The following is a 15,121-nucleotide window of genomic DNA, read 5'->3' as shown; positions in this document are numbered from 1 at the left end:
TATTGATATATTAAAACACAAATTTTTAGTATTTATCACCAATTTGTTTCCAAAAAAAATTCCAAAGCTTCAATTAATTACAAAGATAGAAATATCCAAGTTAAATAATATAACGCATAAATATAAACATACCCCAAAAAAAAATATTCAGAAGAAGAATTTCCATGGTGAGCGCATCATTTCTAAACTTAAATTACCACACAGCAGCTTTCCAAGATTTTTAAGCAATGGCCAGTCTGTTGAATATTGTGAAACCGGCAACCAGACTGTCCTAAAAAACCCCAACAAGACATTTCAATTGCTACCTTACAATATAATTGCATATTCTTACACTGCTGTACAAAATTATATTGTAAGAAGAATCTCTCTTTTGTCCATACAGGGGCTGGAACCCTTCTCAGAAGAGCAATGCTTTCTTCTGTTGAAACTAAAAAGCTGCCTTCGTTCAACAGATCCATTGATCCATTCATTGTGTCAAGGTGTTAGCCAAAAATGATTCCATGTATTTACTATTTACCAACTCCACTCTCCCTAGCCACAACAGCTTCTTTGACTTTCGGTTTGCTCTTAGGTTGGCCGGATCGACCAACATTTTTACCCGATAAAAGCTCCATAGCTTTCTCCAGTGTGACGTCCTCTGGCAATGTTTCAAATAACACCACGAGCATGAATAGTTAGATGAAGATCCTGGAAGTCTAAAACTATCAATTGCTTCATAGATTCATCAAGGGGAGAAATGCAAAGAGGCACTTTGTATGGAGTGCAATAAAAGAGAAGGTTTTTTTAACATAGATCCATCAAGGGGAAATGGTAAAGAGATACCGTGGATGTAGTGCTATGAAAAAAGGGTTTTGGTTTAAGAAATTAAGAGTATTTTATCTTCATCACTTACAAGCAATCATTTCATGCAAATAACTACTGTTTATAGTCTCCCTCCCCAATTGCACCGGTATTCCCCAACTTCGCTGTGATCATAAGCAGTGATTGACCTTGAGGTAGACAGGAGCCATAACGGTTCACAAAAATGATACGTCCCCCTTAATATGCAATGATCCTCGTTTGCCCTTATCTCACACTAACTTAAAAGTGGAATTCACTACCATGCTAATCCCCTTAGGGTTCCCCCCGCGCGGGGGGGGGGGGGGGGCCATCTTCATGCAAACTATGCTTGCCAACATGGATGAGAAATTAGGCTAGATTGTAGTAACATATGAAAATCACTACTCAATACAACACAAAGAAATGCTACAAGACATACCTTGGGAACAGAAGCCATTGTTTGGCGTTGTTTAACCATCTATCCGACCCTTCCGATCTTTATTATCACAGGATTCCCGTCCTTTGGATGGTCACCCTAACAAAAAGAAAAAATAACTGAGTGCAACAATAGCCAAAGATGAGGGAAAGATAAATCTGTAGAGAAATTAACAAGCATACCAATGTCCGCAGGTGGCGTAGCAAGTCGAGAGCAACTTCAAGAGCAATAGCATCCACATCTTTTATCTAAAAAAAAGAACAATTCTGTCCATTTAACACTTGTTTGCTAATTACAATTGATAGCATGGCACCAAGTGTATTTCCAAGAACAAGTTGGACCCATCCAAGCAGATGCTAGCAGGAAAAAAAATAGAAAAAAAGAGTCAGCACAAAACTTCAATGAATAAAAGATACCAACAATGACAACAATATGCTGGTGCAGAGCAGCATGGCAAATGACATCACTAATTTTGCCCCGAAGAAACGAAACCAAGAAATGGACAATGCACACACAACACTGCATCACCATAAATGGTATCAGAAAGAAAAATGAGGTTCCAAAACAATTGCATGTATCATGCAAGCAAATCTAAACACAAATGGGAAACAGAAGATCTTTTAAGCGTGCAACCTGTCCTGTCTTCGCCAAGCTGTACATAGAATCCATATGGACCTTTCTTCAAAACAACCTAAAAAGGAAGGAAAAAATTTCTAGTCAACTTGAAAGAAACAGCAAACAAACCAGTTGCACTGGTTAATGGAAGTGGTACCCTGACTCTGATGCAAAGAACTAAAATTTTCAAGGAAAACCTTCTCATCGGAAGTTGGATGAACATCAAGCAGTTTTGTTTCATCAACATTAGTATCATTAGTATCTTGAGGAGTTTCTTCTTCCTCATCATCACCATATAATGTCTTTGCAATGTACCTGTTGCATTGAACAGCAAAACTCAACATTTGCTACCAAATAAAAAAAGGGATGCGGGGGTTGCGAGGTCTGGGGGGTGTTCTCAGAAAACTAAATCCGCTGTCATGATTAAGAGAATCACTCAACTGGAAAAACAAAAAGAAATAATAGGTTATCTCCTGCCTGAATTATCACAAATTAGTGACAAAAACTAAAGATATGATGTGGATCCAGCTTCTCTATCTTTTTCCTCAGATTTACTTCAGAATACAACAGTAAATCAAACTGAAGTACCATTATTAAAGACCAATGGTTTAAGAGACTTCCAGTGTTTAAGTGTGAATTAAAGGCTGACCGAGACATAGACATATACATAGACCATCCATTGGTGAGATTTTGAGAATGGTTGATGGAGGTAATAGAAGAGAGTCCATCTCTTCTTAGTTTAAGCTGTGAGCATTGCGTGGAATTACGACAAGTAGTACAAAATGATAAATAAAATGCTGGATAATTCAGAAATGCCCGGCTTTGTAACTGCAAACATCGATGCAAAAGGCAAAACAAAAAAGATATGAGTTAATTTGAAGTTAGCATCTTTATCACTGTATTATGCTATGCAGAGAACAGGAATCTAAGAATGAAATGCTTTGTTTTTCGTTTTCATTGACTAAGTACACAAAGAATCAATTTTTATCAAATGGAGCATCAAGAATCACAGATATGAGAGTAAAACTAGAAAAATTAAACTGAAACTAGAAGAAGAGAAAAAGAAGGAACCTTAGCCATGAGAGGACGAAAATGGAAAGCTGTAGCAGAAGAAGTAGAGAGTGACAAAAAGCTCTTCATCTCCCACCTTCTATTCCTTCATTTCCTTTGCTCTTTTGTTAATAAAGTTTCAAGCTTTCCTCCTTAACTTGTCTTTTTTCCCTTTCCCTTTTCGCAGTGTCTGTGTTTTCAGCTTGCTGGCGGTGGAAGAGAGAGAAACCTCAGGGTCACAAAGGGTGAGGTCCCAACTCCCAACTCCAGGGTTTTGCAAAGGTTTATTAGTTATTATTTTAGTCCTTCAAAATACAAAATTTTTGCCCCAGTGTATCGTCACGGGGTCGAGCCGGGTCAAATATAGTGGTCCGGGCCAAGCCCAACAGAATATATTCATAACTTTTTCGGGTCGTCAATCCAACAAGGCGGGGTACTTATTTAGTTATCGGGCCCCCGACTCCGATAGCCAACTGGTTCTCTCTCTCTCTCACTCCCTCGTTCGATCGCTCTGTCTCTCATTCTCCGATAAGCTCTTTGCCGGTTTTCGTGTAGTAAGATTTGGCTCTGCTTTGGTTAATATCACAGAAGGTATGCTTCTCCTTCTCCAGTATTTCCTCTTGTAGTAGTAGTAGTGCACGTCATATTGAATAGCTGTTTGTTGGCTGAGAAAATTAGCAAGACTCTCAAAGTTTCAATTTTAAATTACTTAGCCTACTAATTAAGTATTGAATGAATGCGGGATTTTAGGGTAATTGTTGTTTCTTATGTGAAATCATGGTGAGTTTGAGGATGGGTTTTAAAATTTTATTTAGTTTTTTATTTGCTAGGTTTAATGGATAGGCAACCGCCGCCTCCGCCCCATGATTATGCCGCAATGGCATATGCTCAGCAGCAGCAGCAGCAGCAGCCACAATATGGATATCCTCCTCCTCCACATCAACACCAACAATACCCTCCCCCACCTAATCCATTTATGCCTCCTCCTCATCCTTCAGTGCAGCAATATCCCTACACTCAACCTCCTCCACACCCTCACCATCTTCAACACCCGCCACAGCAACAGCAGCACCCTCCACCTTTTGCACCACATTTACCGCCTCACCTTATACCTCCACCTTTTCATACTCCTAATTATGATTCTCCCCCACCTCCGGTTCCGCCTCCATCTGATCCTGAGCTTCAGAAACGTATAGATAAGCTTGTTGAGTATGCCACAAAGAATGGGCCGGAATTTGAAGTCATGATCCGTGAAAAACAGCAGGATAATCCTGCTTATAGTTTCCTTTTTGGAGGAGAGGGTCATGCATATTATCGGTATAAGCTTTGGTTATCTACGCGTGGTCCTCTCAATCCTCCTTTCCAAGCATCTTCTATGATGCATCCACCACCAAACCCAATGATGAATGCCACTGTTGGGCCTCCTCCTCAAATGCACCAACCTTCTTTTCCACCTTTTTATGATCACCATCACCAGCACACTCCACAGCCCTTTGGTGTTCATAGTAGATCAGATTTTGATCAACCATCCAAGTCCTTTAAAGGACTCTCTGGTCCACTTCCTCCTGATGTTGCAGTGGAACTCAGTAATGTGCTTAACACTCTAAATGGTACCAAGGAGTCTATCAAAGGGGCCAAGACTTGGTTCATGCAAAGGTCTCCATTTGCACCAGCTCTTGCTGAAGCACTTAGGGACAGGATTTTTTCTCTGGATGATTCTGAGAGGCAATTGCACATCATCTATCTCGCCAATGATATTCTTTTTGACAGGTATGGTTCTACTTCTGCATTGCTGTCTGAACTTACTGCAACTTGATCACTCCTTAACAAAATCTGTATTGTTCAGCAACAGCGGTTTGTCTCTGTTGTTTGTTCATAAGCTCCTTACATCATACACTCATGTTTGATTCATTTTCTTTTCATTCGTCTCTCCTTCCCCTCTTAAGGATGCATATATCTTTAATGGAATTGATCTTTGTAATTGTGTGCCCTGTGCTAGAAGGACCTCTTTAGTCAAATATTGCTATAATACTTCATGAGTGGATTCCTTGTCAATATTATCTTAATCTGAGGTCTTCTGTTCTTAAAGAAGCTTAAACTCTGTGTTTTCATTGCTTTGAAATCTAGTCCCATTGAGGTAAATTACTCAAAGTTATATGGTTGATCAGAATTGGATGCTTACTGGTAATCGAACTTGAAATGGTTCATCAGAATGTAGATACTTACCTATAATCGAATTTGACAAAGATGGAAATAAGATAAATAAGTATTGAATCGCAAAGTAGAGAATGAAGTTGTTGGCTTTCAGCTACCAGAAGTAGATTTTTCCATTTGAAAGCACCCTTGAATGATTAGATTTATAAAAATTCAAGGAACCAGAATTTCAGAATACTTAGACTTGTGAAAGCGCCCTTGATAGTGTAAATTATTTGAAATTTGTGGTCCCAGCTTCCTTCCTAATTGAAAATCTCCCTCTTTTACATAGCATGTAATGGCTTAAGATTTTGGTACGTGTAGATAGGATTTATTAAAAGTATTACCATTGCAAAGATATAAACCCAAAGTTGCATATTTGTGGCCTATTCATAGTTTTAAGCCCCTCTTGTTAACCTTTTTATCTGTCTCACAAATATTAGTGAGAGAACATTATATCTTACTGCCTTCTATAGTCTCTACAGTATATAATTGGAAAAAACTCACAAACAGGGCCTCAGATAAAAGGCCACATAATAACATTTTTTGTAGTTTGGGAATAGATTTCAGAAAGCTGAAGTATCTCTCTCAATCTCCGATGCTCTTTTTTTAGCATTGTCTCTTCAGTCTGCAATCTAGCTCCATGATTGAGCAGCTGCTTCTCCTTGAATTCTAGCCCTAAAAGGCCAAACTCAATCCCAGCTTTAGGCCTTCTTTGTATGAACTTGAAAGCAAATGACAAGCAAGGAACACAAACTTTTGCAGGAGGTGATGGCTTGTTTTCACATCTTTGTATCATTAGGAGATTCTATGAAGTGGCACTGGGGGTGCTCCACCTGTATTGGGAAAAAAAATAACATGTTCAAGTTTACATCATCAGCTAAAAGTCTGAGCACAATTTCAGATAACATTATTGGCAATCCCTAATGTTATTGTAGTTTCCTTTTTGCCACTGGAGCTCATGTTAGATTCATGTTACATATCTAATATGTAAAAGCTTTGGAATTTATGTGTGCACCTTGAAAGTTGACATTAATATGTAAATGTGTTATAGACTTATAGTTATATCTCCAAAATGTGCAGTTTCTCCGAAAGTCTTCTATGTCAGTCTTCTTTTATCATCCTAATTACCCTGTGGCTGACTCTCTGCATCTTCCAGTCTGTTAGGTCCTTCATATTTGTCTTTTGAAATATTTGACTATTTTTATTTTAAGAATTATCTTGTATGAATCTTCAAGCCTGCTTGATTTTTAATGCAACCACCTGTAGATTTCCATCTCTGCTTGGTTGTATTTTGTTTTGGTTTTTTTACTTTCTTGCTATGGCATTGTGAGCCATGATTGCGTTTTTTTTTCTTTGGTAGAAATGATGCTTTTGTTCATAGGGAAAGAGTAGTCTGAAACTTCCTTGACCTTTTTGCTATTCATTACCTGCAGTTTGCAAAGGAGAATTAATCCCCATGATCTTGATAATGAAGCCCTTGCATTTAAGCCTGTGCTAGGTTCCATGCTTGCAAGGATTTATCACTACCCTCAGAATAAGGATGAAAACCAGTCGCGGTTGCAGAAAATTCTGCAGTTCTGGGCCTCGAAGGAGGTCTATGATCAAGATACCATTTATAAACTTGAAGGTGAGATGGTTAGCGGACCACCAGTAAATTCTTTTCCAGGGCCTCCAAAAGAATTATCTACTGGCTCAACAGATTCCGTGCCTGCTGCAGGTAGTCCTTCCATCCTCTTGCTATACATGCAGAGCATTTTAAACCAATAGTGTTATTGTACCAGGGGTAGTTGTGACTACTGATTGAGTTTTAGGGGCAGCTTAATAGCATAAAGTGATTTGTCTTCGGATTTGTTTTGAAGAATTTGGCAATTTCATTCTCGTGAGAAATGTCACAGAAGTTCCTTTTCCTGCAGGCTTTACTCAACACGCAACAAGCCACAATGCTCCACAATGGCCACCTGATAGGCAAAGTGTACCAGATCAGGAGCATCTTGATAAACAAATGCTGCCCGTCATGCTTCCAACCCTTGGAAATCAGCAATTTATTCCAAATCCAGTCCCTGCTGCTACTTTTCCAGGTTCCCTGCCCATAAATTCTTCTGTTCTGCCAGCAGGTCAACAACCCGCACCACATTTATTGCAAGCACCTCCTGCTAACATTGCTGAAAACTTGTCACCATATCCCCTGTTCCCACCCGGTCTTATTCCTGGAATGGTCAGAAAGATGCAGATTGGCAGTGGGGTGCCCTACTCACCTTTGAGCCCTTTGGACATCCCGACAACCATACCCCCATCCAATGTACCCCCATCAGAAATTCTAGATAGAGTCTCAAAGTTTTTTAAAGAGATTGGAGAGGTTAACCCATCTGAGGGACCTATGAGAGCTGACCCAAAAGATGAAGATGATGAGTATGAGAGAGAGTCTCCCATTCGCAAGGGGGGAGCTTGCATCCCTCCTCCCCCAAACTTACAGGTTGAGCCAGAGACAGGAGCTTATGCAGATGGAAGTGTGGAGCGGAAACATGGAACTGGCTCGGGAAGATTGGGACTTGGGGCAACAGCCGATCCTAACGAGCCAAGTCAATACGACGATGTTTACACATCTTACAGGAAACAGAGAAGCACCAACTATCACTCATCCATGAGTGTAAGGGCTGCTACTAGGTAGAAACCCCGTGCATGCCCATGTCTCACATCGATTTGTTGTTAACTGGAAAAGCTGGATTGGCTGTACTGTCTGCCTTCTTCCCATCTTTATCAAAGTGTTGGGTGTATTCATGGGAACTTGGATGTGTAGCAGGTCGTCAACCTTTGGATTATGCTAGTTAAAGTTTTGATTCAGAAGAATGCGGTAGCATGCATTAGACGGTCCTCCTTGCGAGTGTTGTAATCATTCAACAACCAATACCAACATTGGCGTAGAAAGTTCAATATAATTACCCGTTTGTGAGTTTTGTTGCCTGGAAGAAAAAGAAAAAAGGAATTATGAAGTGCATTTTTTTCTCTTTTTTTATATCTATTTTAATAATTCAACAGCCTTTGATTTTCCCGCTAGTAATAAATGGCAGGCAGTAATTAGCATGAAATAACATAGTAAGCATCTAGCATGAAAATGATGCAACACAAGTAGTGACTTGAATATAAAACCAGTCTCAATAACAATTTAAGGAGTTATGTTCCTTTCTTTAACTCTCTGGGTGTAAACCTCAAGATTAATTCTTAAAATCGTGCGGGATTAAACTTGATCCTTAAAATCATCTGTGATGGAACTTAATCTCAGTTGATGAACAAACTGATAATTGATAATTTTTTTCTTAATTGCTGTGCATTATTCTGTTTATTTGCATGTGTGTATTCCCCACTTGTTTACAACAACTATACAGTGTGGGAAAACTTCCTGGGGTGCGGGAAACGCAAGGAAAATATCTTTTAATGCTGGAAGAAAAAAAGTTCAGATGACCAATGGAGTATTATTAAATTGGAGTGTGAAATAGGCCCAAATTAATTGTTTTTGTTTTCTAGCCCTATCAAAATTTGTTAGCCAGAAATTGGCTAATAATAAAAATTACTTAGAAAACTAAAAGGCATGGGTTTTTCGGTGGAAGATTGCACTGTTCATCCTCTTGAATATTATTATCGATAAAGTGTGCTGAACTTCTTTGTTTTTTTAATTTGATCATCAAGATTTTTTTAAAACGTGGTTTCATCCTTTTTGAACTAGATTCAAGGGCAATTAAATAAATTTTATTGGCTAAGGATGAGATTGAAAGATTGGGGATAAAAAAAAAGGCATTTTAGATGGGTGATGGTTTCTTAGTTAATATAAAAGTTTAATTTGGTCCTTATATTTTAGAAACTATAAATGTTCGGTACCTCAATATTTTTTCAATTATATTTTTGTATAAAAGTTTAATTTTTGTTATTTTTTAGTCTCTAGTTTAAAAGAAGAGAGAGGTTGTCGAATTCCAACAAAGAAAGAGAAAATATCATTGACGCCGATTTACGCCTCCGAAACAGTTGATCTTTGTTTCAAATAATTTCATTTGATGAATGGAGGTCATATTAGGTGAAATTTTTTTTAGTTTCGGGTTGATTTTGGGTTTTGGAAGTTTATAGAGGGTATTGATAGGTTTATCACGACTTCTAGAGTATTTTATAGGTGTTTTGATTTAAAAAAAAGATCAAAAATAGGTTTTGAGTCAAAGAACCATTTGGCCCGATTTTCTAGACACCACAACGAGTGGATTCTGAAAAAATTAAGCAACACATTGTCTGATTCCTTTTTTTTTTCAAAAGAAAATGGGGCAAACAATACGTCCTAGATGCAACATAAAAAAAGAGCTCATGTGCAAGGACCCAAACAAATGGGTCAAGTAGGTTGACCTGTCCTTTTCTTTCTTTTTTTTTTCTAAAATATTTTTATTCTTGTTTTTTAAAAAATTAATGTTTTTTTTTCAGAATTATTTTTTATTTATATTTAGATTAATATCTTTTCTTTCTTTTATTTTTTTATAGAGCCTTTTTTTAAATAAGAATTATTTTTTAGCTCTTTTTTGGCTATTTTTTAATATATATATATATATATTAAAAAATATATTAAAAAATATATTTAGAATCAATGCAATTTTTTAAAAATTATTTTTATTTATATTTAAATTAATACCCTTTTTTTTATAAAGTTTTTTTTAAACGACAATTATTTTTTGGATATTTTTTGTTTATATATATATATATATATATATATATATATATATATATATAGAGAGAGAGAGAGAGAGAGAGATTAAATGTAATTTCGAGAGAAAAAACATTATTTAACTCGTTTGAGTTCATGACCTGGATCACATGTTTGACAAATTAAGCTACAACATCAAGGCTATTATTTTTTTTAGTTTCACTTTTTTTATTTATTTTTAAATAATTTTTAAATTTATATTTCAATTAACACCACTCATTTGTGATTTTTTAGTCCACTTATTTAACTTTTTTTATATAGAGTTTTTTTTTAAAAAATTGTTTTGTCCGTTTAATTTTTTAAAGCGATTTTTTGATTTATATATATATTTTTAATTTCTTGTATAGATAAACTTTATTTTTTAAAATAATAAAAAAAATCAGATATTTTTTCTAATACATGTAGCCTTGCATGCTTTTTTTTTTATATATATTTTATTCAAATAATTTAATGTGTGTGTTTATTTCTATTATTGTTTGATGGGATAAAAAAATTATTTTGATTAACAAGATTCATCAAACACAACTAGTTTATATATCCCGAATTGCGAGATTAAATATCTTGATCTATACTTATCTTTTAATTTTTACGGTTTTATTTTTAGTTAGCGTTAATTTTTTTTAATTTATCTGCATATATAATTCTTGATTTATTTGATTATATATATGCATAAAATTTTTAATTTATACTTAAAAAAATTATTAGCTATAAAAAAATGTAAAAAAAACTAATATATTTATTTTTTTAATAAAAAATAAATATATTTGACACAACAAATCACGAAGACAGACATATAAGTAGTTGATAGCCTTAACATAATAATATAATGAATGAAAGCAATTTTCCGGCTCTTATCTGCTAATGTTTATTAGGCTGCCAGTGCCATGCACTCATTCAAAACATGATCTATAGATACATAAAACCATATGCAGTCTGCTCTCCAGTATGAAAAATACTGCAGGAATCTGCAGCTGCAGAAGGTGAAGGTGAAAGTGAAGGTGAAGGTGAAGCAGGTGCTTTGCCTCTCCTCTCCTTTGTTAATATCCTCTCCAGTAATTACTATAAAAAAAAAAAAAGAGAAAAAGAAAAGGAAAAAAAACCTTGAGTTCATAGGTAGGCTGGCTCTGGGCGTAAATTTGGAAAATACATAAGGGCAATTGTGTCAATGGAAAATCACGAGAGAAGACAAAAGAAAGAAGGAAAAGAAAGAGAAAACCGAAGAAGCATTGAAAGTACAAGCAATGAGAAGCCAAGCGGAGACTGGCTGACTGACTTACTGTTTAGCTTGTTTCTTTGTTTTTGTCTAAAAATCTTCTTCCTCTTCTTCTTCAGCTACAACATCATCATCTCTGACTTTGTGTTGATGATGGAGATGAAGGTTATGCATTTTCTTTTATCGTTGATTGATTGATTTCCATTTCATTTCATTTCGATTCGCAGAGAATCAGACGTAGGCAGGCAGGCAGCTTTTTTCTATTTTGTTTTTAATTTACTGCTGTTACTTTGTATTTATTTCTTAATTATTACTGACAACTATAATAGTCATAATCATAGGATTGCTAAAAGAAGGAAATCATCTCTTTTTTTTTTTCCTTTTCTTAAGTGTGATTGTGTTCAAGACAAATTAATATTTTCCCTTGAAAGAAAGAAAATATTTGAAGTTTAGCTCACAATATTTGCATGGGTTTTGATTGATTTTGAAGGGTTGTATTATGTCAAAAGCTTCTGACTTGTTGTGTGACTGATTTTGTAATATGAATGTTGATTGCAGACAGTGGCAGAAGAATACTGACTTTGTGTGGGCGTGGTGGCTTCAAATCTGTTGGAGAATGTCTTAACTAGCTCTTGCAAAGGTATAATACTTCTCTTTATACTCTTAATATGATGTAGTAGTGGCAAACTTCATGGTTCTTTCTATTTTTGCTTTCTCATATTATGGCTTTTATTTAACCCCATTTGTTGACAAATAGGTTTCCAAAGTTGCCTGCTTTTCACCTCTTCCGTCTTTAATTCCATGATAATTAGAGAGTGATTTCGCAGGTACATGTCAAGTTGTTTCATTTTCTGCTTCTTAATCATCACTAATGATCTTGAGTCTTATAATCATGTCTGGCTTTTTACGTTCTGTCGTGTTCTTTTGCAATTAATGTGAGTGCAAGCTGCGTAAATCGTAAATGGTTTCCGATATCATACCCCACTTAATCTTGATTTCCTTCACCCATTTCAGTAGTAAATGCATCACCAGGCAAAACAATGCATTACTTACCGAAAATTGTTGAAGGATTTAGATCAAGATAACTTAAAATGCTCGTTTTTGTGTTTTGTTCTGGGGTACATGTGCTGGACACTCTGTAACAGTAGATGAGTTGCAGGAGTTTATGATAAGACGAATTGTGCGTCTCTGATTTTATCTTGACAAGTTCATGGTTGGGAAAATGGTGGAGGGTCAAAAATTTACTGGACTCATAGGAGCAAGTAACAACAATGGTAACAACTACTATGGCTTTACACAAGGTTTTTATCAAGAACTTGGTGATGGTACAAACATGTCCATTGACAGTTTACAAACAAGCCATGCCGGTGGGTCTGTCTCAATGTCAGTGGATAACAGTAGTGTCGGATCCAATGATTCTTTAACCCATATGCTAAGCCATCCAGGTTTAAAACCTGTCAACCACCATAACTATAGTGTATCAGTAGGCCAGAGTGTGTTTCGTCCAGGGAAAGTCACCCATGCCCTAAATGATGATGCATTAGCGCAAGCTTTGGTGGATAATCGGTATCCAACAGAGGGACTGCAGCATTATGATGATTGGACAATCGATTTGAGAAAACTCAACATGGGTACACCTTTTGCCCAAGGTGCTTTTGGAAAGTTATACAGAGGCACGTATAATGGGGAGGATGTTGCTATTAAGATATTGGAGAGGCCTGGGAATAGCCCGGAGAAAGCACAAGTGACGGAACAGCAGTTCCAGCAGGAAGTTATGATGCTTGCAAATTTAAAGCACCCGAACATTGTGCGGTTCATTGGTGCCTGCCGGAAGCCCATGGTTTGGTGTATCGTAACAGAGTATGCGAAAGGTGGGTCAGTTCGGCAGTTTTTGACCAGGAGGCACAATCGGGCAGTACCGTTGAAAATAGCAGTTCAGCAGGCTTTAGATGTTGCGAGAGGAATGGCATATGTTCATGGACTTGGGTTTATACACCGTGATTTGAAGTCAGATAACCTCTTAATAGCAGCAGATAAAACCATAAAAATTGCTGATTTTGGTGTTGCACGGATTGAGGTGCAGACTGAAGGGATGACACCCGAAACCGGGACATACCGTTGGATGGCTCCGTAAGTCTCAACACCTTTTATACACGAAGGTTTCTTTCTTTTAGGTTACATTGTGATTGTATTCATATTTTTTTGCTGTGAGCATGTGATATTTTTCCCTTTTCGGGGTTCTTTTTCTGATAAATGCATATTATTACAATAGATGTCCTCCCTTTTATTGCATGAATAAAGTATCTGATTATGAAAATGATTGTAGATATAGGTTTTTAAGGAAATATTGGTAGTCCACATCATTGTTTGGAGCTGTCACTCAAATAAAGTAAAGAACTGCACAGTGAATGAGAAAGAATGTCTTAGGAAGTTGAGGTTTTCATAAAGTTTCTGGAAATGTATTCATTCCTTTGCCTTTCTTCTTTCAAAGGGGGTAGGGAATGGCTTGTCCCTCTTCATTGAGGTTTCTCTTTTACCCTGATTCCATTGAATGACAATAGTGGTAGCTACTTCTATTAGGAAGAGTTGATGATGGCAGGGGGGAGTAATGGTCGTCAACACCATTTTGGCAATTAGGAGAATTTGGGAAGCTTTTCTTGAGAATATTGGAATTCTATAGCAACATTGTTTGCAGTGCTATGCTGCCCTACGAATAGAATGGAGGGCCAGCAATGATATTCTATTTTCCTTTCTTATTTTTACCAGTGGATATACTGATATCTTTTGGTAAGGCCTGAAATACAACTTAAAAAGTAACTCCATCTTTCGTGTCTGGCACCAGAACTGGCTTATGCTGATTAATGCAATGTATATTATACTGAGGTGTGACAGCTTGCATTATATTGTCTCTAAGAAGCGGTTGGAGTATTGGTAGAATGTAGTACCTAAAAGGCAATTTTAATTATTTTAGATGATTGGTTATGCTGACAGCCATGCTCGCTCCAAGTAAACTCCTAACTTGAGTTTTTTCTCAATGAAACAGACACTTGATCAGAGCATACATTCATAGGGAAATGTTAAGTTTTTATATATATATATATATATATGATTATTTGGATATATTCTATCTGAAAGGAATTTAGTTGGCAGTGAGTAGAATTTGATGCATGTTCTGGAAAATTAATTCATTTATCAAACTATAATAAAACTAGATCTTAGTGTCATTGTCCGATCTGGATTTGAAGGCTGGTACTCGACTGCAACATGCATCAGTTTTTTCTGATTTTTCTTTTTCAAGAATCTACATGCTTTTGCTGATAACAAGGGATTGTGATTGTAACCACCCTCTAAAGTTTTAAATGTCCCAATTCATTCAGAGAGATGATTCAGCATAGGCCCTATACACAAAAGGTGGATGTGTACAGCTTTGGAATTGTTCTTTGGGAGCTCATAACAGGCTCGCTTCCCTTCCAGAACATGACTGCTGTTCAGGCTGCCTTTGCTGTGGTGAACAAAGGAGTAAGACCGATAATCCCATATGATTGTCTGCCTGTTCTGAGTTACATCATGACCCGCTGCTGGGATGCCAACCCTGAAATTCGCCCCCCTTTCACAGATGTTGTCAGGATGCTTGAGAATGCCGAAACCCAGATATTGACCAATGTGCGCAAGGCACGCTTCAGGTGCTGCATAGCTCAACCCATGACAGTTGAATGATCCACCAGAATATAAGACTGAAAAACAGACGTTTAAGATGATACAAATGAAAATTGTATTATTAAACCTAAGCTGTATGAACTGAAGCTATGTCATGTATCAGTTTTCTTTCCCCCTTTTCCACCGCAAAGTAGGAAGATGTTAACCGTTTAGAATGCTGCTTTTTTTTTTACCCTTGTTGGTGGCAGTTGTACTGATGTATCTTTATCGAAGGTCGTAGTGGTGGGGGAGCATTGATGTATCTTCCCCACAGTAGCTATATATGGAGACCTGTCGTTTGTATTGTCTTGCTTGTCATATAACAAACGAACTCAGGTTCTCCGTCATTTGTTGTTGTTGA

The 15,121-nt window shown here is 36.8% G+C and overlaps 2 protein-coding genes and 1 long non-coding RNA gene across 9 annotated transcripts; 2 read left to right on the top strand and 1 right to left on the bottom strand.

Moving 5' to 3' along the window:
* Window positions 1-94: 94 nt before the first annotated feature.
* LOC18107570 (uncharacterized) lies at window positions 95-3,201 on the bottom strand. The gene is made up of 6 exons (XR_002978931.1): window positions 2,942-3,201; window positions 2,068-2,185; window positions 1,889-1,946; window positions 1,438-1,611; window positions 1,259-1,354; window positions 95-637 (listed from the first exon to the last, which is right to left on the bottom strand). It is a non-coding gene; the product is annotated as an uncharacterized LOC18107570 (long non-coding RNA).
* Window positions 3,202-3,345: 144 nt separating this feature from the next.
* LOC18107571 (uncharacterized) lies at window positions 3,346-8,129 on the top strand. Of its 2 annotated transcripts, none has more exons than XM_006371773.3 (4): window positions 3,346-3,511; window positions 3,751-4,690; window positions 6,550-6,833; window positions 7,030-8,129. In XM_006371773.3, exons 2-4 carry the CDS (start codon window positions 3,756-3,758, stop codon window positions 7,782-7,784), a joined length of 1,974 nt encoding a protein of 657 aa, XP_006371835.1. In that variant the 5' UTR covers window positions 3,346-3,511; window positions 3,751-3,755; the 3' UTR covers window positions 7,785-8,129. The 2 variants fall into 2 exon arrangements, with proteins under 2 accessions (XP_006371835.1, XP_024446308.1); XM_024590540.2 differs by having other exon boundaries at window positions 3,349-3,511; window positions 3,736-4,690.
* A 2,929-nt stretch (window positions 8,130-11,058) lies between these two features.
* On the top strand, window positions 11,059-15,107 carry LOC18107572 (serine/threonine-protein kinase STY13). Of its 6 annotated transcripts, none has more exons than XM_024590498.2 (5): window positions 11,059-11,229; window positions 11,623-11,704; window positions 11,822-11,891; window positions 12,224-13,194; window positions 14,442-15,107. In XM_024590498.2, the coding sequence occupies exons 4-5, from the start codon at window positions 12,275-12,277 to the stop codon at window positions 14,779-14,781; spliced, it is 1,260 nt and encodes a 419-aa protein (XP_024446266.2). In that variant the 5' UTR covers window positions 11,059-11,229; window positions 11,623-11,704; window positions 11,822-11,891; window positions 12,224-12,274; the 3' UTR covers window positions 14,782-15,107. The 6 variants fall into 6 exon arrangements, with proteins under 6 accessions (XP_024446266.2, XP_024446267.2, XP_024446265.2 ...); XM_024590499.2 differs by having other exon boundaries at window positions 12,213-13,194; XM_024590497.2 differs by having other exon boundaries at window positions 12,210-13,194.
* Window positions 15,108-15,121: the final 14 nt, after the last annotated feature.

This window comes from Populus trichocarpa, chromosome 18 (assembly GCF_000002775.5).
Source record: "Populus trichocarpa isolate Nisqually-1 chromosome 18, P.trichocarpa_v4.1, whole genome shotgun sequence".
Classification (NCBI taxonomy): Eukaryota; Viridiplantae; Streptophyta; class Magnoliopsida; order Malpighiales; family Salicaceae; genus Populus; species Populus trichocarpa.
Note: the sequence above shows the minus strand (reverse complement) of the source record. Positions and strands in the feature narration are given on the sequence as shown.